The sequence below is a fragment of the Mycteria americana genome, chromosome 1 (genome assembly GCF_035582795.1).
Source record: "Mycteria americana isolate JAX WOST 10 ecotype Jacksonville Zoo and Gardens chromosome 1, USCA_MyAme_1.0, whole genome shotgun sequence".
Classification (NCBI taxonomy): Eukaryota; Metazoa; Chordata; class Aves; order Ciconiiformes; family Ciconiidae; genus Mycteria; species Mycteria americana.
The window spans coordinates 2,978,630-3,001,236 of NC_134365.1; the positions used below are offsets into that span (position 1 = coordinate 2,978,630).

General features: G+C 38.7%; 1 protein-coding gene across 3 annotated transcripts in view; it reads left to right on the forward strand.

The window, feature by feature from the left end:
• Positions 1-22,607, forward strand: part of CHCHD3 (coiled-coil-helix-coiled-coil-helix domain containing 3) — a 160,748-nt gene that overhangs the window by 97,233 nt on the left and 40,908 nt on the right. For all 3 annotated transcript variants that reach the window (XM_075516292.1, XM_075516372.1, XM_075516452.1), the window contains exon 5: positions 6,125-6,208. In XM_075516292.1, the coding sequence (XP_075372407.1) occupies positions 6,125-6,208 (84 nt within the window). The remainder of the gene's footprint in view (positions 1-6,124; positions 6,209-22,607) is intronic.

Below are 22,607 nucleotides of genomic sequence, written 5' to 3' on the forward strand. Positions count from 1 at the left end.
GGCTGTTTCCTCTTGTCCTATTGCTTGTTACTTGGGAGAAGAGACCAACCCCCACCTCTCTACAACCTCCTTTCAGGTAGTTGTAGAGAGCAACAAGGTCTCCTTTTCTCTCAGCCTCCTTTTCTCCAGGCTAAACAACCCCAGTTCCCTCAGCTGCTCCTCATAGGACTTGTGCTCCAGACCCTTCACCAGCCTCAGGTGAAATAATTCAGGCTGGAAGGAACCCAGAGTCCTCTCAAGAGATTGGTGACCCAGTACTTATCTACTGCTGTTACTACTTCTCCTCCTTGAACTCTGTCTCTACATGCAGAGTCTGGGAGACCTTGCTGATGAAGAAGGCATGGTAGAGGTTGTTCAGTGTCCTTGCTTGGAGGTTTGCAAAACCCAGCTAGATACAGCCTTGAGGTACCAGGTCTGGCCTCTTAGTTGACCCTGTTTCGAGCAGGAACTACATGACCTCCTGAGGTCCCTTTGAGTACCTCAGCTATATATGTTGACTTTCCCTAAATCATCCACCTCATTCAGCAGGTGTCCTGCATTTTCCTTGTTCAACTTTTTACTTCTAACATGGTAATAGAAGCTCTTCTTGTTGGGACAAGAACATCAACAAACTTCTGTCTTGATGGATAGCAATGTGTCTCTGGATTTCAGCTGCATATTCCTGTGGCTACATTGGAAACTAGAATCCATAACTCTTTTGTTTGACACAGACATTTTGTTTGTACATTTGTGTTTTTTTTTTTTTTTTTTTTCTCCTTTGGTCTATAACTAGATTTAGTAAATGAAGCTTAATGTCACATGTTCTGTATACACTAGATCCTAACTTGTTCGTAAATTCAATTTTTTAATTTTGTCCATTAGCCTTCTCTCAATGTGATCTTTTTTATCTGCACTACTCATTCTTTTAGGACTTCATTATTTTTAGAAAATGTACTGTAGCACATTTACTGGTAATTACAAAACTTGTTTTAATTACAGCTGTCAAAGAATATGTTTTATGATGCATTATTGTTGCTGCTGTTTCTAATTCATAACTATTCTCTACCTTTACAAGTGAAAATTAACATAGTTTTTTCTAAGTGATGTGTCTGGATCATTTTTTGTGGTGAGGAATGATTTTGTGAATAGTGATAGCTTCAAAAAGAAATTATTTGGGGGGGGGAGGGAGAAGCATATGTTCCTAAGAATATCCATAAGTCACTTCTATTGCCCATTCAGAATGATGTGTGTATATATGTTGAAATAGAAGGTTAAAATTGAAAACTGTTGTAGTCCAACGTATATTAAATATGGAAATCGAGAATCATTTTTATTGGGACTCTATATGCAGTGAACGAAGATTGTAGTTTTGCTGACTGTAATAACGTATATGAGTTACAAACCTTTTTCACCTTAGATTTTATCAACATGCAAATGTGAATGCACGGGGCTATACGTGATGGAGGGTAGTCCACTACAAAAGGGTTTCTGGGCAGAGCAATATCGTGGATGTCAAAAGCCGAATAACTGTTCCACAGTCATAGTCTGTACCTGAGTGACGTTAGTGTAAATGAGCTCGTGAATTCACACCCTGCTTTAACCTACAGACAGGCTCATCCAGCAAACCTCAAGCTGTAAAGCAAACAGAAGTTCTCCAGCAACGTAATGGTGAAAGATCATTTTTTGAGATCTGCGCTCTTGCAGTACTGGCGCATCACATTCATCCGGACCTGCCAGGAGTTTTCCTGCGAGATGGTCGTGCTTCTGGAGCTGCTGAAGGCCAGCCCTCTGCTGCCACTTTCTTTTGCTTATTAATCAGTTAACCTTTTCTTCAAAGCACGTGGGCCTGCCTGAAGGCCTGTAGATATTTCATGTGACCTTTCCCATGAGAAAAGCCCTCATTGCTATCGTTAGCATTTCATCGGGCAAATCCCTTTAGTCTTGTGAGCCCATTGTGACAGGGTGCTCTTTCAGCCCCCGGACCCGATGCCTCGTCTCGCTCGCAGCCTTGAATGTGGCTTGGGAGACCTGGTCCCTTGGTTGTCCACTTACCCCGTCCTCTGACATTCTTGGTGGGGTGATAAGGAACTGACCATGAAGCAGCTTGGCAAGACCTAGGCAGAGCACTTTCAGATGACCGACGATGCTTTATAAATTTAGTATAAAACTGGACTCTTATTTTGAAACAGATTATTCTTCTCTGCCAGAAAAATGCAAACTGAAGCCATCTCAGGGGTGTTCTTCTGTAAACTCAGTGGATGTTAACGAATTTGGAGCTCGGCGTCTGCACCAAGGGGCAACTGTAAACCTGGGACTGCCGAGTGCTTCAAGAGCTGTTTTTGAAATCTACCTACAAACTTCTCCTAAACTACCTGATAACGGTTTATCCCCTGCACCTCCTTAAAAAATAGCAATTATAGACTGCATGCACCTCGAACCTTGCTGTATCCAGCTAACTGGATTCCTTTATTTATTTTTTTTTAAAGAATTAGTAACCATAGGTTTTCAGTTGGCTGCTTATTTGATCTGTTCTACCCTAGAAAGGACAAAATTAATGCGTATGTGTTGTATCCAGCATGAGAAGGGTTTGGCTTCATCACGGGACTGCTCTGCAAGTGTCCCTGCAGCCGTATACGAGGCAATGCACGGGAATTTTTTGTAGACATCCATTTCTCCGGTGATGGAAACTTCTACCGTTGCTGTGCTAAATCCAGGCCCTACTTTTGAAAAGGAAACCCAGGTTGGCCTTTAAATCTTGGTCCAACTTCCTAGCGATTCTGAAGAACCTGTATTTAATATTAGTGATGTATTTTTGGATTTTAATTTTGGGTAGTCTTGGGAAGATGGGCTGCCTCTCAAAGGTGACCTTCTGAAGCTGATTTCTAAATAACACCCAAGCAAATGCTTTGTTTATTAGAGTTACTTTGTGAAGAAGCAATGAACCTGTTCCGATATCTCATTTACAACTAAAGTGCAGCATTCAGCTAATTGAATACATGGCTACTGTTAATTATTTTGTAACGGTTAATTGATATTCACTGGGATCATGTTGCTGCGGCCCCATAAATATAATATTACCTTACAGGTTTTTATTTCTGTAGTGAATTCTCTTCTTTTGGCATATTTGTATTGTCTCCTGTATAAATAATTTTTTTTTTAAACTTTGCTGTGTCTGTATTACTGTATAAATGCCAGGGGGGTGGTAGCTATATGGAAGAAACTTATTTTTTTCTGTGTTTCTTACTGGCCTACCCAATCTTCCACTTACTTTCACAATATAGGGAATGAAACCTTTGGATAAACATATTATTTAGTACTCTTATAATTTAATATTTCTACTTTATCAGTGATAGAAAAGCTTTGATAGGATCAGGGTAATAAGCAGCGTGACTGTAAGTTGCTTCTTTGCCCCCATATCTTTAGTGCAGTAAAATCCAGCTGTTTTGATCACTAATTTTCTTGGGGGGCTGGGACCCAAACCCAAAAATCAACCCAGAAAACTAACAAGCTTTCTAGGGGCAAAACAAACTTTCCAGGGCAAAAACTTGCATTCAGATGGCTATCCGTGGAACAAATGTTATTTGCATTCCCCTGCTCATATTGTCTTTCATATATAGAAATTTGGAGATTAGATACCGTTAAACAAATCCATTTCTCTCTTTTGAATGGTATTTGATCAGCAAGCAAGACACAGATGAAAAGAATTTAAGCTCAGCTGGACCTGGAGGAGAGGATGGGTTTCATCTCCTCTGTTGTTAGTGTGTCCTTGACCTGTTGTGTTCTTACACCCTGAAAATTTCTGCCCTTGTGAATCGTCAGTAATGGGGCAAGTGAATTAAGTCATGATGCTCTTGCATGGGTTTTATTATATCTTACTGGCTTTCCAAAGTCAGATTTGCTGCTTGGTTTCAGGTCATCGATAGAATCGTGTGAAACACTATTGAACTCCAAGAACTAAAATTTAACCGAGTTCTCATGAGCATTATGGAACATTAATTTTACGTTTTCTTTGTCACTGGCCTATTTAACTGCACTTGCACAAAAGGAATGTTCTTGAGTTCGCAAATATTTCAGGGATTGCGAGGTGGTTATACATAAAATATTTCTGTATGGGTAACTATGATAATGCATTGAAGTATTGTATTAGATATTTGGGAGAAGATGGTTTGGGGGGAGGCACAACCTGCAATGAATTTTTAGCTGTTTCTGTAACCACAGACAAGAGGCAGGTTTGAGAGGTGATACAGGGATTATCTAGAAAAAGCAAAACCGTGATCAATACAAAGCATGGTAGTTAGACTCTAGAATCTTTAGTGTAATCAGCTTTGGAAAACCCTCTAATTAGTTTTCTGTAGTGAATAAAGGCTGATTTAAATGGCGGCGGACAGGGCTGTAGCATGTGCTCCACAGCACTATACTGAAGATGATGTGGTTGGCAGAGGGCAAAGTTTTCTTAATCCAAGTAGAATTAAAATTTGGCTCTGTGCTTTTGGTAGAGCAGGGAAATTTTGGTGAAGTTTCATAAAAAAAAAAAAAAAAAAACAAACCAACAACTTCCAAGTAGTTTTCTGCATTGCTCTAAATTACAGATATGCCTGACAGGAATGCATTTTTCTGCATTCTTTCTATTCACCATTATATAATAAATTTAATTTGACTTTTTGATTTTTTTACATGCTTCAGGATATAGAAAAAAAGGTAAGTACTTAAGTAAGGAACAACCAAAAATCCAAAGTTGTTATTTTTTTTTTCTTCGTCTGTCTGCAAAAAAAGGTGCAAATCTTGACAAGGAGAATTAAGTCCTGTATCTATAGAAGAAGTATAGCACAATGTATGATGTAAGTAAGTTTTCTGACATGCTTCTGTGAGCGTGACCTGCAGAAATCATTTTAAGTAGTAAAGAGTACAGGAGTTTACCATTTTACATGATGCTCCTAAACCAGGAACTTTTTGCATGTGGCTTTGTAGTATCAGTACCTGGGTGGAAACAGCATGTTAGAGGTAAATGACTAAGGTTGAGAAGGCAATTGTGGTAATGACCACTGATAGTTAATTAGTAGTCACTGAAGCTATTTTATTATTAAAACATTATAAGCCTGGAATGAATCTGCGCTGATAATTTAGGCATTAAATCCTCCATAGCTTGTTAAAAATCACTTGTCTAGTATTTCCTCTGGAGGACTTGTAGCTTTGTATGTATTCTGTGGGCTTGTGTGCTCTTTTAATGTATTTTAGAATTCTTGATGAGTCCCCTTAATACTACATATTAGAACGTACTACAGATGAAAAGCCAAAAAAATGTCAACTTGCTCAGTAGTGCTGGAAGCAGTGTCTCTTAAATGAATACTCAAGTCATATTAGTATTCAAAAGATAGATGTTCAGAATTCTTCTGTATTATTTTAAGTTACTGGACATGGGAGTGATCCTACAGTAAAGGATTTCAGCTTACTTAGTTGGATACTTCAGCTGATCGAGGAGTTTCCAGAGGAATAATTACTAATTAAAGAGGACAGCAGAGTTTTAGATGTGCTTTTTAGGTCTGCTTTAGCAAATATGTAAGCATTTGGTTCTTTCCAAACTTCCATGCGTTTAGAATTAAGCACATGCTAAATGCATTCCTGAACTGGGGTTTTAGAGGAAAAACAGCTACTTCAAAAGAATTCTTTTTACCACCACTGCCTACAAACGCATGGACACAAGTTCAGTTTTTCAGCGTTTCTCATGTCAAAATGTCCACCTAGTAACAGTTAATATTCAGGCTCTGTGTGTATTTTGTTCGGTAGCTTGAGCAAGTTTCCCTAAGTTCAGAAGTGATCTGCAAAGTTAATTTAAAAACAAACAAACAAAAAAGATTAAGCTCAGCAGGATATGCATGGTTCCATCTTCATGACATTTCCAAATACATTTGGACAAACTATGGCACAGCTGTTGAGGAGGGAAGGAAAAAACCCAGTACAATAGACAATCTCTTTACAGTTTCAATGCGGCAATCATCATCTTATTAATGTACTGTTTGGCAAAAACTAATAGACTGCAGTTCTCAATCGCTGTATATTCCTTACTGGTACAATTTATAGTAGATGTTTTGCTTTGCAAGTGATGCTCTTTCTTGATCCAGTTTTATCTTTCTATTTCTTTTTTTAGGCCAGGCAGCTGGAAGAGAAAGACAGAGAACTGAAGAAGCATGATGCCTACTACAAAGAGCAGCTGGCTCGGCTGGAAGAAAGGGTAAGCCTTCTTTCCCTTTTAATGAAGAGTTCTCTGTTTGTTTCTGCTATTGACTTTCTGGTTATGTTTTACTGTTAAACAAGATGACTCTTCTAAGGAGATAAAGATTAAAAGTGTGGCCAGAGGGGTTTTTTTGGTATTAACTGCCTCTGCTTCTGGTTTAATATTGACAAGATGGAGGCTTTAATGTTGAGAATATTGTTTTCTTTACTAACTAAGTTCTTACATTTGCAAGGAGATTTCATCTGTCACAGTAATTACATACAGAGAAATAATCTGAACGAGGTTACTTTTATACCAGCGCTGACGAAGAGCCAGTGTAAGGGAATGAGTATCACCAAGCAGTCTTAAAATTGCACGTGTGCAGATACATACTGAATTTCTGCTTTCGCTGCAGTCCACGGTTGCTTTCCTTGGGTGCAGTTAGTGGTTCCTCCAAAAGCCACTGGTACGTGGAGAGTTTAATGTTAATGGCAAGTTGTTTATGCCATATTTAAAAAGCACTTCTGTCTTTTTTTCACTGTAGACTTGAAACTAAACTGTACAGAACAGTTTGGTAAGCTGTGTGACATGCTTCCAATGTTTTAACATACTGCTGTTAACGTTCTTATTTTTTATAGGGTATTATTTTATAGGATGTTAATTTCAAATAATCAGTGCTGTCATCATTTTCTAGATCCCAGGTTGGTTGTAACCTTCAGCCTGAATACATTTGCCTCCTTTACCCCTCTGCCTTCTTCCTGAGCCTACCTATTGTTGATTAATTTGAATTTTTTTAGTTAGTTCTGAAAACGATATTAACAAGATATGTATTCATTTATGCAGCTTAGCAGGATAGGAGAAAACCCCTTGTTTTTATAGATTAGGAAGAAGAGCATGTTGCATGAATTATCAGTGTGTATAATTGGTCTTAATGAATATTTTAAATAGAGGGCATATCAGATACTGTCTCAGTGTTTTGTCCTACCTTTTTGAAGATTACATTAATGAAGTCCATGTTCTTGGCAATGAAAAATAGTTTGAAAGGATGAGGGTAAATTAGTTTAATGATTCTAAAATGCATTATTTAAACAGTCGCAAAAAACCCGCCTTCGCAAAAAACCCCCCACAGAATACTTCCTTAGTCTCAAATAACTGGCTGGTGTTAGAGGAAAAAGCATCTGCAGTATCTCATCCAAACTGGCTTCTTATGGGGTGGTTGTACCTCTGCTCTTAGTTATCAATGCAAGTAGTACCGGAGTAATTCATGGCAAAGGATATGTGATAAACCACAATTCTTTGTTTGAAAGCTTTTCTTTTACCGTTTTAAGGTGCTATGCAGCAAATAAAATTTTATTCTTAGTTATTTTTAACGTCACAGTAGGTTGCCAATACAGTGCCTTTGCTTGTTCCTGTTAAGTGAGCGCTTCCAATATGGAATCACATGTTAACATGCATGTGAATATATCATTGTTGTGTGCAAGTGAGATAATGAACTTTAAATAACTGTATTTGAGTTCTACTAAAGTGTCATCCCCAAAGTGATGTGAAATAGGTGAAGTCTGCCATCTCTTGCTTTCTCTTCTTGGACTTGGAAGTCTCCAGGAGTACAGCAGGCAGTTCTGAACTGACTGTCTTATGCCATGGACGATGTTTGTTCTGTCTTCAGAGTGGAGCTCTGGTGATATTAAGGCTTGTCTTTTCATTCTGACTTAAGAAAGCTTTGCTTTGCCAGGTTGTCATCCGGTTTGTTTTCAACGTACATGTACATATCTCTTCTACACACAAAAAAAGAGTTGTTCGAGCTCTGAAAGGAGGTGAACTCTGTGCTCCAAATCTGGCTTTGAACTTTTTCAGAGATGTGGAGATTACAGAACGAAAACCTGCAAAAGCAGAGAGGTCATGTCTTCTGCAATCCCAGCTTCACTGAGGCTGGTGCCTGCAGCCGTTATTAAGGTCATTTGTGAGTTTCAGAATGGGTGATTTTTGAGCATTGGAATGGAAATAGAGGTTTAAGAAAAAAGGAACGTCTGGCAAGGCCTAAGGTTCTGGAAATTACAGAGTACAATAATGGGCTGCTTATTTGTTCCTAAACTTGTCCTGATTTCAGTGAAAGGTACACAAAGTCAGAGTATGGGCTGTTCAGCAGAGGAGAGATCAGAATGGGAGGTAAGGCGGGAGCAGAGCAAGTGGAGCTCAGAGGAGTAATGTCAGTATGAAGAAATGTGCAAGATGAGTCTGTCACCTGTGACAAAGAATGCTAATTACATTCTCAGATCATTCTTACATCAAATAAGCACACTTTAAAAATACTTCAGTTATGCATATGTGGTATTTCTGTCTGTTGCATCACCGAGTGTCAGAGCTCATCTGTATGATTAATTGGCTTTTTGATTACTTAGCTTTTTCAATTAGAAGCTTCGTATTTGTGTTCTTCAATGCTGCTGAAAAAACAATGCAGACATTGATAATAAAGGGAGACGACAACAGAACAGATTAGTGTCAGCACAGTGTGCTCCTTATGGAGAAAATTATTATACATATTCAGTGCCAGATGAAGTCTGTCAATTATAAAATATTTCAGCGACTGAGTGAAGATGCTCAACCTTTTCAGGGGATTAATACAGGACAAAATAACTGTGCACCAGTGACAGCTGTGATACTAAAACATAAACAATTCTATTCTCCAGGGCAATATCTGTTCATAAATTTGGTTTATGTGCTAAAAACCTTTTGATACTTTCCAAAAACCCAGCGATTCCCCTAACAGCTGCCAGTGTTTCTAGGTCAAAGATAGCACAGAGGCTATGAGTTATTACATGCTCCACAGCAGCAAGGCAAAATGAGATAGTTTAACAAAGGAGTTAAAGAATAACCTTCTCATGCTGTATATCTGACTAGGATGTAAAGCTGTTATTTAAGAGTTTGCACATTAAGCTTTGAGAAAAATTTGTCAGTGTTTCTCATCATCTGCTTACAGGCTAATGGTGCTTCTTGACTACAGCAAAAAACCCCAGAGATAGCAGTATTCAAATCATTGACATATGTGTACCCTACGTTGTCTTAATTATTTACGATAATAAGGTGGTGTTAGTGGTATTTTAAACCATTTGATTTTTCTTTTAAAATAGCAGAGCAAGAAAAAGGCAAACTAACACCTCAGGCAGATTGAGCGGCTTGCTACCTGGAAGAACAATCTTATGGCCTCTTTCTCTAATGTTGCCTCATGTGGGTATCCACACACGCAAGAGTCACACGCTTCTGTCCCGTTGTCTTCATCGTTGTTCCGCTCAGCTCCTCCACGTCCATCATCCTTCCATTGTGCCGCTGGTTTCAATGTCAGTTCCAGGCTCCAGTGGCTATAGACTTCATAACCGTCTTTGCATCTCTAATGTCGCTGCGATGTGTAGGTTCCAGTCAACATCAACAGTTGCATTCATTTTATCTACATGGCAGCTGACACCCTGTCGTTCCTTCACCCAGTTGCTTTTGCCTTAGAATATTTTTGCTCCGTCTTCTGCCTGTAGTTTTGGCGTCATGCAGACATTCACGATGAGGTGTATCTCTGTGCGCTTCTCTTGCTTCAAGAATGATGCAACTCTCCCTAGTTCAAATTTTCTTCAGCAAATCCAACTATTTCCATGTTACGCTGCTTCATAATACGACTATGCATCATTACGAGAATCATGCCCCTAGTCATAGGAGCAGAAGGAAATTAATTTTAATACACTGCTGTATGACACAACTACTTAGTTTATCAGTGTGAATGAGCAAGATGTGTATCCCCATGTTAATCAGGATACTTCTCACTCGAGCTAAGTTTCTATGCTTGTGACTTTCCTAGAAATCCTTTTAGTAAGTATTGAGTAGTACGCATGTGAATATGCATACAGCGTAAGGTAATAAAATTATTCTGTTAGCGTTTGGAGGTTTCAGCCTTATGTTAGGTACGCTATAGATTTAGCAGTCAACAAATTACTGCCCTGATAGTTCTTCCTTGCTGATTCTATAATTTCTGTGCACGTCCTTGCTGACTTTAGTGGCCTTTGTGCAGGGAGACTCCTGCACCATACAGGGCTTACTGCCAGACCAGAGCCTGAGAATATAGACATAAGTTCTGGAAATGTGATCCTCTTATCTGCATCCATTTTTTTCATGACTTAAATTTTGAGGAAGGATTTGCAAATCGTAGGTTCGGCACTTAATTTGGGGATTCTACTTACCATGTAGGCTGTCAAGGAGCATTAACCTTAAGGTAAGATGAGCACACAGAGCACAAAGCTATGAGCTGATGGCACATACTATACCAGGTGTTAAATAGTATTATCCATCCAGCTTGCTACAGTAAATAGGATTTCGCTATTATGATGTGTCAGGATTTTCAGAGAAATCAAATTTACTAGACACTAAACTGCCATCCTCACTGCTGAGCAGCTTTATTCTGGGATCTTGCGTTCAAACTAATCCTGTTGGTAGGAAATGCTTATACCAATTGTGTGGGGAAATTATAATTTAATGATCTCTTCCTTTTTTCTATTCAAGGCTTAGAATGGACCAACATGCTTTGCAGTGATAGCCCCAGTGCTCAGAAAAGGAGATGATATACAGTTCAGCTTCACAGCCAAGTATTGGCTTTTTGTAGGTGTTTATAATGAGCATAAGTGCTAAGATGCAAACAATGCGAGTTCCACATTTGTTCAGATGCTTGTTTACCTTTTCAAATCTCAACAACTAAATAATCAGAATCTGTTTGCTATGTTTTTTGTAAACTGTAGTTTGCAAGATGTAGATAACAGAGGGGGACTATTATAAAGCAGTATAATAACTACAAACATTTTTATTCCCTACAATGTATTTTAGCAGTTTAAACATTTTTGTTTCTATTTGTTTTAAGTTATCAGTCTGTTTACTTTCTTCGATCTTGCATGACTGTATCAGCAAGAATTTCATAACCAGAGGATGATTCTGCTCTCACCTCCTGTGTTCAGAAGTTGGTATTCGCTAGAGCAAACATGTTTACTCTCCACACATTTGTACTGCATTCTTTCATGTCTTTCAAAATCAAATAGCAGTGGTGTAAGTACAGTGTTTTAAGACTTGAGGCTGGATCCAGCAAAGTAGGAAATGGTTTTGGCTGATGATACTATGTACTGAGCGCTTAGGGGAGACGCTGGGAAAGCTTGGCAAACCTTTTGTCGTTGTTCCCATGAAGAAATGGAATTAGCTCTAGCACAGAGCTGACAGACTTGCAAAGTTGTACTTGTTTATTAAGTGCAACGTGTGCTTTCTTTGTTGGACACGCATAATACCGGTAGGTTTTTCCAAATTGTCCATTGCATTACAAAATACCACTCAAATAGATTTCTGTTCTAAACATAACATATAGCGACAGGAATAATCACTGTGTTCTACATTTGCTTTATATTTTGCATCTTTCGTGCCATAGATGAGTAAAGTAACCTTTCGGTAGCAGCTTTAACGTATACTACTGCCAACATCTTTTTTTGGGAATGTGATCTGTAAAGGAATCTCTGATAACTTCCCCAACTTTCAGAGTTTCTGTAGTTTGCCTCTACGGTGATGCTTCATAGTCCTCTGTCTGGAGAGGTGAATTTGGTAAATGTGGTACAGCTAAAAATGCTTGGTGTTTCTTCTGCTATTTAAACTGATGCTTTCAGTAATACCTGTGCTGTCTTTGACCTAACCAAACTCCTGTATTTCAGAAGACTTACTGAAAGGCAGTTTACAGACCCTCCTTCTCTTTAAATTCTAAGTGGGTATACCTGTGTTGTATCACTTAACAATAATTTTGCATTTTAACCAGTCATTATAGCATCAGTTTCTAAATATCCATGGCTTGAAGACGAGAATTCCATCATTCTTATTTCCCATCCATTTTTATGAGATGCTCTCAGTGGTTTTCTCTTCTTTCTGTCTATCTGTCTGGCTATCTATTTCTCTCTCTCTCTCTCTCTCTCCCTGTCCCCATATAAAACATATAAATATTAAAAAAAAACCCTGTATATCAATACATAACCCTATTTCCAAACATTTTTCAGACAGAAGCAATAAAATATATTAAGGCTTCCATGTAAAGAATACTACTGTATATCATATAATGTAGTTATTAATTTTATTATATTTATTATCTCTGTGAAGTTATTGGTGTCTTCTTTTTTTTTCCTTCATGGATATTCAACTGTGACAGTGGGTTCTTGCAGTTTTCCCCAAACTGGTGCAGCAGGAGACCTGAGTATAAAATCAAGATATATTAATTTCTCATTTTGTACTTGGGCCAGGAGACTTTTCTATGTCTGAGCTCATATGCTGCACCAATGAGATAAAAGTAGGAGTTCATCAGAGTTTCCCAGTGCTTTGTATTTCCATACTGCTCATGAAAACCACCCTTTTTAGTTCTGACCGGAGCGTAATGTTTTTGTCAGTTTAGCATAATAAAGCTGTCAACCCAACCTGTGATCTTGCTTCATGTTGCCAATATTAGAAATTTCTTTCTTCAAATTTCATTATATTTTGGGGATAGAGCTTTTGTTGAATGCTTCTTGCCTGGCAGGTTGAGATTAGGAAACTTGCTACCAATTACAATATCTGAAACCTCAACCTGATTGACAAAGACAGACTGAGCTGTAGCCTTCAGACTGGAGTGCTGCATTAATGCTCTACCTCCATCTCTTCCTGAGCCACAGTCGTTATTCTGAACAATTGTTTTTAAGCCTTGATTTTTATTTTTTTTTCTGCTCATTATCTTTTATTTACCACTTATAAGTTGCTAAGTAGCTGTTTGTTATTAAATACACAACTCGCCCATATATTTTTTTCCCTAAGCCCACCAAATAGGCCTGATGTTTTTTTTTCTGAGACATTTTCCCATTAAAAATACCTGTTTCAGTCTCATCTTGCACTATCACATATCCAATCAATAGCAAGGCTGAAATGCCGCTTAACAACAAAATAAGGAGTTGTTCCGTGCTGAATAGTAGGTATTGATGGTTCTCTAAATGTTTGTTTATAGATTATTTTTCCATTCTGTATGTGTGTCTTTATATAAATGGAGACCAAAAAAAGTGCGATAACTAATGTTCCAGGCTTTTTTCCCCTGTGCAGTAAGACGCTTGATAACTTTTAACATGTAACCACTAGTTTCATATAGGTTGTTTGCAATCCTTTTTTTATTTATCCAGTATGTGCAAAACCATGGTTTGGGATGGTTTTTGATTTTTGGTAGTTTTAGTTTGGGGCAAAAGGTGGATAATTCCATGGCTTTGTTTTGCAAGAATTTGCAGAAGACCTAGGTATAATGGTATACTGGATGCAAACTAATAACTTAGTCCTGCAGCAGGGATGTGTTTATGTGATTTTTCAAGACTTTTCAAATATGCTGTGCTTTTTGTAATGCAGTTATGGGTTTTTCTTCCCCTTTATTTTATCTCCATTAGTATCTTTCTCTAACGCATCATCATTCTTACAACTTTCTTTTCCTGCCTAGCTTCTGGTTTACTACGTTTTTCTTGCATCACTGACCAGAATTGACTCTGATATTTCCCTCCGCTCTTCCTGCTGTATTTCGTTATGCTTTTTGGCCTAAAATGCTGTTTTAAACTCATCCTGAAGTCCCTTTCTTTGCCTATAGGATGCCCCGGTGTCGTTTCCTACAGAATTTCGGCACTGACGTTTCCTCAGGTATGGGGGAAGGCGTTTTTTTGAGGCGTGGTTGCGCTGTCTGCGCTGTGCAGAGGTACGCTCAGATTTTGATTGGAAATGAGGATGCTCAAAACCTCTAAAATGCAAACTCTTAGAGATTTTGGTACTTAATAGGGGATTTACTGACCCAAGAAACAGGGAAATAATGTTTTTCAGGAATTGGCTATTTATATAGTGGTTTGTGTTTATCCAGCTATCATGTAGCTTTGTAAAGATGACTTCTTTCAAAAACCCATTTCTGTTCCTGCAGCTTTTAAGTCCTCACTGCTTGAATTGTATTTTGTTTTCTTAACTTGTCCTCAGTTATACAATTATCACCGCTCTGGATCTCAGCATTTACTGACCTCCTGCTGTACTTTAAGAATAGGAATTTATTTACAGTGCCACGATAACTGGTCATCACTAGTCATTATACTTCTCTGAGAGTGTTTCAGTTTGTGTTAAAGTCACTTGAATCTTGGTTCTTGTGAAGTCTGAACACATATACGTGTTCTTCCTATGAATAAAAAAATACAGATGAGGATAAACTGTGATGGGAGTGGGAACATATGAGGCAATACTGAAAAGCAAAGCAGTCGAAAAGCAGCACGTTGGGCAGCTCCTTCACTCTCCCTCTTCTTTATTCCCATGTCTGAAATCATGTTGGCAGGAGAGCTGGATAACGCTTTTCCTCTGCCATTGCTTGCCTTGTCTGATGGAAGGACTGGAAATCACAGCGAGCGGGACCTGACTGCGTGTGTGGCGTGGGAGCAAGCGCTTCTCTCCCGTGGGACGGCTGTCCCGCAAAAGCACGTGCCGGATCCTAATGAAGCTAAGCAGGTTGTTCGTCCAGCACCGCTCCCTTTGATGAATACAAATTAGTGGATGCATACAGTTAAACATAAACATGTCGGCATTGCTTAAGTCACCCTTAGTGATTGTGTCCACATCTGTTTTCGTTTACAGTTTCAGCTGAGCTTTTCCCCTTCCCCTTCTTGAGGAGCAAAGAAAAGTATCATAAGAGAGAATTTTTTTGTTAATAGGCAAAATGGAACAAACCGAAGAAATTTGTCATTTGAATGTTAAAAGGCAGTGTTTATCGCATTTCATAGGATATGGCAAAATGTTTTAACATATGGATAGTTAATGAATAAGCAGCTTTCATTTCACCCAGGTCTGTTCCCTCCTCCCACCCTCTTTCCTTTACAGAAGTTGAAGTTTGGGAACAAATACTGTACTAAGTTAACACTATATAAAACAACACTCAGCAGTGAGATAGTTTGCTTGGATTTCTTTGTCGAGACAACATATTTAGAAAATACTGCAACTCTAGATTGAACCACCTGCCAAGTAAAATACTGAATTTTTTAGGATACCTTCTAGAGATTTTACTGGTTATATGATATTTGGAATAATTCCACAGGAATAATCCTTTAGTCTCTTTCAGTTTCCTGGGAATCTGATAGAAATATTTTCCCTTAAACGTATTTATCTCTTTAATATATTCATACTTTTTTTGAATTGCCCAGTAATTTTACTTTTGGGCAAGCTGAGCATTGGATGTAAAAAAGCAGAATACAGACCAGTCCCTGTTTTCACTTGTCTTCTGTTCTCTACCCTTTGTGCAATTGCATTTAAAACCACGAAGTACCTCATTTAAGTATACTTTCCTTTTAAACAAGTATCAATGACATTATGTGCATTAAAACATTCTCTGAGCTCCCTTTCTCTTTAAAACAGTCCCTTTTCTGCCTAAGCAGTAGTTAGTAATTTTTCTCATTATATAGCAATAATGTTTATGTGGAATATTGCCACACTTTTTTTGTAAATAGTCTTGTAAACCTAAAGGCTGAAATAGCCATCCCAAGCACATACCGGCTTCATTTTCACTGCTGTCAGTCTGAGTGATATTTTAATTTTTTCTGCCCCTAAAAATACTTCAGTCCTGTAACCGATAGATAAATGAGAGAATCCCCAGGAAATGCTGCAGAATGTTTCTATTTGCCAGCACAATAAATGCAGAAGCTAATAAATGCCCTGTTACATCAGGAGGAGGCGTATAATGAGTAAATGATGGGAAAAGGAATTTGGGAAATAAATGATCAATCCAATCTAAGTCGACAAACAATTTCTTAATAACTTGGCCTTCGGTGGGAGAGAGGGCTCTGCTCAGCCCAGAGGAGCTGCTGGAACGCAGCGCTGGAGACAGGCGGGTACATCTGGCAGCCGATGGGTTTTGCGAGGCTGTTTTAGGTTTGCTGAACAATAAGCTGCGATGCAGACGCAGCCTTTTTCATGTCAGGTTTTGATGTTCGCCATTTGGGTAAAGGGACAGCCGATTTAATCCTCGTTTCTGTTTCTATAGGGTAAGCACAGAGAACACTGGGTTTTGGGAAGGCTTTGCGTAAAGGACACGGCTCACACCACGCTTGAGGAAATCGATGCTCTGTATTGTGTCCTGGTATAGGCATAGTGTCTTTCTCATCTCATTTTATTGTGCTCTTCACGTGCAGGAGATCAAGTCCTGCCCAGGAGCGGTTGTGTCTAGTGTTGATATTCTTCACATCAGGGAGGGTCTGGCCACAGTAAGAGTTGAACCAACATCTTAGGATGTGACCACGTTTGAAGCCCACTGCCAGATTTTGTATAACTTTAATTGTGGTACGGATCCCAGCTTTGGGCAGGCTTCGCTGCAGAAGGAATGGAAGGTTAAATAAAGTTTTTTCTGTATTGCATTACCCATGAAACTCCTGAGAAACTAAAATACTAGCTTTAAAGGTGGCAGAAGGAACTCAAATTGAAGATGACCAGGAGGGTTGAAGGAAGAAAACTGGGGAAAATAGGAGGGGAGAAAATCCGAATAATGGACTTGGTGACAAGTGTAGTGACAACTTCTTCGCAGTCGAGTTTTTGCTTTGAAGAGAGCAAAACCAATTTGTCTTGGGCATTACCCAGATTCCTTTAAAATTCCCGACTCCCCATTCCTTCAGAAGGGAGGGAGCAGCTGGCATTGCCTTTCTGTATTTGAGAGATCCTTCCTGGAAAAATAATGTGTCATTTTTACACTAATATTTCCAAGGTGAAGGTTTCTTCTCTCTTCTTACATTCTGTTTTAACTGTTTTTCAGGCTGTTTATGGGTTCTGTGTCTGATAACCCGCTTGGTATGAAATAGGTCCGGTTCAGCTGCGGAGGGGCTCGTTGTTGCTCTTGTAGTTTTTAATTGGGATAGCGACACAGCTTAGCAAAAGTCGTAGCGAACCATCGGTAGCTGGGAGAGGGGACAGAAATGCTAATGCCAGGCTGGTGGCGTGTTCAGCTCTCTTTAAGCGTGTCAGAGAGAATTGAAAGTTCCCCCATCTTATGCCTTTCTAACTGAAAAGCATTATACCTGAAAGCTGAGACTTTTCAATATGTTTCTATTCACATGCATATTTCTATGCCTCAAAAGGCCTTTCCTTTTGAAATATGGAAAGATAATCATGTGTTTGAAATGAGTAGATACTCTCCTGCCACTTTGGAAATCTTTATTTTTTCCCCATGTCAGAGAGTTTAACCATTTGCATTACTGTGGGCCATAATCATGTAGGAATATGTATTTATGCACACTAAAACACAAAAACATAGCTGCAGTAATTAGGAAGCAAATTCAAATGAACCATAGCAGAGGAGTTCAAACATATGTCTAATTCTCAGAGAAGAATTATAATTTTTTTAAAATGTCTTACCTTAATAACATTTCAGTGTTTCCATGTCTGGTACCACTGTAATCCAGTTAAGAAGGATTTTTTCCTGCAACAAAATTTATTGCTTGTTTAGTTATAATATTTATCAATCATAAAGCCCAAAGAAGCGATTCCTTGTTCCCAATAGACTGCGACAATAATACAGAATTTTTTTTTTTTTTTAGTTTGATACCATATGTATTTTTAAAAGCATTGCAGATAATTGTTGCTGCATGCCAGCTCAACTGTCTGTTTGTGCCAAGCTTGCTACTGATTTCAGTTAATCCTCACTAGCCTACAGTTTTTGAAAGTAGAAGCATAGTAGTGCTTGGCAGTGGTTAACATGGTATCAGCTATAATTACTGCTTTCTACAGGTATAAATACTTGCATTTTGACCCATGTTATAGAAAGTGCCTCTATTTTTTTAATAAATGGCAATTTTGCCTTTGAGTAACGAGTAAATGTTTGAACAAAAAAATCTGTTTGATAACCCTACTTCTGTTTTGTACCTTGGAAAATTCACCATTTTTTCATTGCCTCAGTTTCTCCAAGCAAGGGAAGAACAACGTAATGATCAAAATATCATATTGAGAGTGAATTCTCTCATAAACTCTATAGAAGGTGATATCGAACAATTTATTGCCTAGAGAAGTAAGCAAATTAAAATATGCAATCTTTTGTGTTAACCATTTTATTCAGCAAAATGTCTAGAAATTTGAAGGCATGATTTTAAGTTACTGTTTATTCATTTCTTGCTTAACTTGTCTGCAGGCTTTTAAAGCGTGCATCATAGTTGCATTTTTTAACAGATTTCATTTTTAAGATAGCAAATTGTTCTTTTTCATATCAGGTGGTTATGGTGTTGCATGTGTATTGCTGTTTAGTGCATTGAAACAGCATAATGCAAGTTACAAAAGTATGTATTAAAGACTGTTCTAGATTGTAGTGAGTGATATCTCATGCATTATTTTTCAGCAAACCCTACTTTGTGGGATTTACAGTCGAGTTAGGTGCTGGATGTATGCATGGCTTTTGTGATTACAATAGTAATACAGAGATTTTCATTTTTTTTCTTTATCCTGACCTCCCACTGGGTTTCAGTTGTGCAAGCTTTGTATTCAGCAGGTAACGTTGGATGTGAACGCAATATGCCAAAATGATCTTTTTTAGAAGCTACGTATTGTTCAGTAAAGCATAAAGAGAAAAGAAAAGGTGGTTTGGAATAAGAGAAGAGCCACAGTCTTAAATTAGGACTCCGGGAGCCCCTTTTTCAGGGGGTGCCATTCCTATCCTGTGTGTTAGGAGCTCTGTCTATCCTTACACAAGACACCTTGATACAGTTTCCTGTAGTTGAAGCTGTTCAATTTGGTGTGTTTATAAGAAAAACCATTGAACCGTTGTGGACGCAGGAGTTGAACGTACATTACGTATGTTTGCCAATAATACTAAACTAGGAGGAGCTGTGGACTTCCTCAAGGGTAGGGAGGCCTTACAGAGAGATCTGGACAGGCTGGAGAGCTGGGCAATCACCAACCATATGAAATTTAACGAGAGCAAGTGCCAGATTCTCCACCTGGGATGGGATAATCCTGGTTATACATACAAACTGGGGGACAAGAGGCTGTAGAGCAGCCCCGCAGAAACAGATCTGGGCGTTTGGGTTGATGGCAAGTTGAATTTGAGTCAACAGCGTGCCCTGGCAGCCCAAAGGGCCAACCGTGTCTTGGGGTGCATCAAGCAGAGCATAGCTAGCTGGTCGAGGGAGGTGATTGTCCCACTCTACACTGCACTGGTCCTGCCCTACCTCGAGTACTGTGCACCTCAGTGTAAGAAGGACATCAAACTATGAGAGTGTGTCCAGAGGAAGATGACCAAGATGGTGAAAGGCCTTGAGGGCAAGACTTAAGAGGAGCAGCTGAGGTCACTTGGTTTTTTGAGCTTGGAGAAGAGAAGGCTGATGGGTGACCTCATCACTGAGGGGTGACCTCATCACAGTTACAACTTCCTCAAGGGGGACAGTGGAGAGGAAGGTGCTGATTGATCTCCTCTCTGTGGTGACCAGCAATAGGACACGAGGAAATGGAATGAAGCTGCATCAGGGGAAGTTCAGATTGGACATTAGGAAAAGGTTCTTCACTGAGAGAGTGGTCGGTCTCTGGAACAGGCTCCCCAGGGAAGTGGTCACGGCCCCAAGCCTGTCAGAGTTCAAGGAGCATCGGGACGACGCTCTTAGTCATATGGTTTAGTTTTAGTTCAGTTTAGTCCTACGAGGAGCAGGGAGTTGGACTTGAGGATCATTATGGGTCCCTTCCAACTTGAGATATTCTGTGATTCTATGATATCTTTGTTGTCTTGTCCCCTTTAATACCAGTGAATAGGTACACTATTTTTTGGACTTAACAAAATACCAAATCGACCAAACAAAATAACAAATTACCAAATAATGCATTGCCAGTGTGACACACCCCTTGAAATGAATACAGACCATACTGTATTCATTACACATTTCAAACAGCTTTCATGATGTTCCTTCCTTCTTAAGAATATACTGCTGCTACTGTCACTTAATTTTTTTGAAACTATCTTTAATTATATGTTTAAAATAATGTGCAGAATGCTGAAGACTTGAGAATCTCTTGCAGCTGAGCAGGCAGTAGTATTTCAGTAGGCTTTCAACTGAGCAAAACAAAATATTGCTGTGTATAGGTAAGATGAATTATTGGATAACAGTGGAGGTTGGACTTCCTTTTGTTAGAAAATATGAAGAAGTTTTTTTTTTCAAAATGCTTTTTCAAAAGCAGAAAATGACCCTTTTAAATTCAGAAAACTTCAATGAATTTTTTTTCTTTGAATTATTGCCATGAACTGACAAGAGATGATTTCAGATACTTGTAAAATTGAAAGAACTTCATAAAAAAACTGAAAAATCCTTACAAGACTTACTGTGCTTTTATATTGGAAAACCAAGTGTAAAATGCTACGTATGTTTGTACCATACTATGTGTGGAATATTTTTGAAGTGGGAGTTTTACGAGTGGTTAGCAGAACACGGATTTATTGACAGTATTTGAGAGGACACATGATGTCTTTTTATTTGGCTAGTTGATGTAATTAAAACAAGTTTTCAGACACGTGAACCTATTTTCTTGTAGTTGTGAGTTTACTGGCAGTATTTTACTTCTCGTCCTGTTCAGGCTTTAAGAAATAGTATGAAAGTGGAGATGGAGTAAACAGAAAGCTTCAGTGTGCAGGTACCATAAATACAATTCCTGGTGGCATGATCCATAGGACACAGATTTAATACAAATGAGGAATCATCCTTGGAGGTATTCAAGACTCAGCTGGACAAGGTCCTGAGCAACTTGGTCTAGTTGGACCTGATTTGAACCATGCACTTGGAATAGGTGACCTCTGAAGGTGCCTCCTAAAGTATTCTATGAGTTGGCACTATAAAATGAAGCTTGCTGGTTCAGAGAATTTACCTTACCATTTGTTACATCTGGAGAATGAATAAATAATTGCAGTAATACATGCAGTATTGCAAAGAGCTACTTTAGTATTCAGTGGGCTTACAATGATGTAGATCCTACAAGGTATTTCCAGATCTCATAATAACCAAATGTATGTTTTTCCCACAGTGGATTTAAGATAGCTGACCAATTCAAAGATATGGGGGCTTTTGTTGAGTAGCTTTGGTACTCTAGAGGGAAAAAGAGGAGAAAAAATATTGACTATATCAAGCGCATTCTGAATGCTCCCATACATTATGTAGATATAACGTGTTATGTAGAATAAACTGCAAAAATCAAAACTTGCAAATGCTTCCATATATTTATCAGGCAACTGTGTTAATCAATACAGAGATATAATTTATCTAGCTAGACTTGTTGCTGTAAGGAATGAAGAAGAATTATAAATGATTGTGGTTGGCTTTCTGGTATTTTGAAAAGAACTACTATGTGTAACTCTTCCCTCAGTTGTTATGTATTATTTGCTGTTATATTGGCATAGGAACAAGTACATAACAGAGTATTTGCCGCAGAGAAGTTGGTCTGCATTACGGTGTCTTTGTCCATCCTCCTTGGTGAGATTCTATGGCACTGATGCATTTTCTCCAACTTAGCTTAAAGTGGAAACATCTAGTCTGCATTAAATATCTGGGTTCAGTCAGTAGTTGCTGGTGAGAGATAGATGCTGCTGAAAGCCGATCAAACCATCCCATCTCTTTGGCTGTTGATTATTGAGGAGGCATAGTTTAAGCACCTATCTATAGGTAGCTGAGGTTAGGTGTGATGAGTCCCATCCTAAGAGACAAATGCTGTGGACCATTGCCAGCACAGGTAGAGGGATTAGCAGACCTGCTTCATAATAACAGCAGTGACCTACACAGGTGAATTCTGAGTTCCTAACATTTGCCAGAATATATGGACGTGGTGTGGGGGGCTATACATAATGCAGGCTGCATTCCAAGAAACAACTAAAGATCTGTTCAGACTAATGAGGAAGAGGTGTCTGTGAAAGGCTGTGGATGTCTGGAGAAATACAGGTGTATAACACAAGTGATCACGAAAAAAGGAAAGGAAAAATAAAGACACCAGTGGGAGAATATACATATGTAGGACAGAACATACACAAAATACCTGCAGGAAGGTTGAAAGGCACATTAATGGCTCTGGCTTGAAAGATGCACTGAGCACCGTGGGAGCGAGAATTGAAATGGATAGTAGGAATAAACAGAACCTGGAAAGAATGCAGGAAAAAGAAGCCCAGTAAATAGTGGGAGTCATCTTTAGAGGTCACAAAACATAGTTGTAAATTATGAATGTTTTTAGAGGTCTGCATTTGAATTATTTGGCCTAGCACATCATCCAGCTGTAGGAATTTTGTGGCATGTTGCCTTAGTACTTGACAGCAATAGAAACACGTTTTTAACTTCCAAAGCAATGTATTTGGTGCTGATGATTACACTGTGGCATGCTGAGACACTTAATCGGTTTC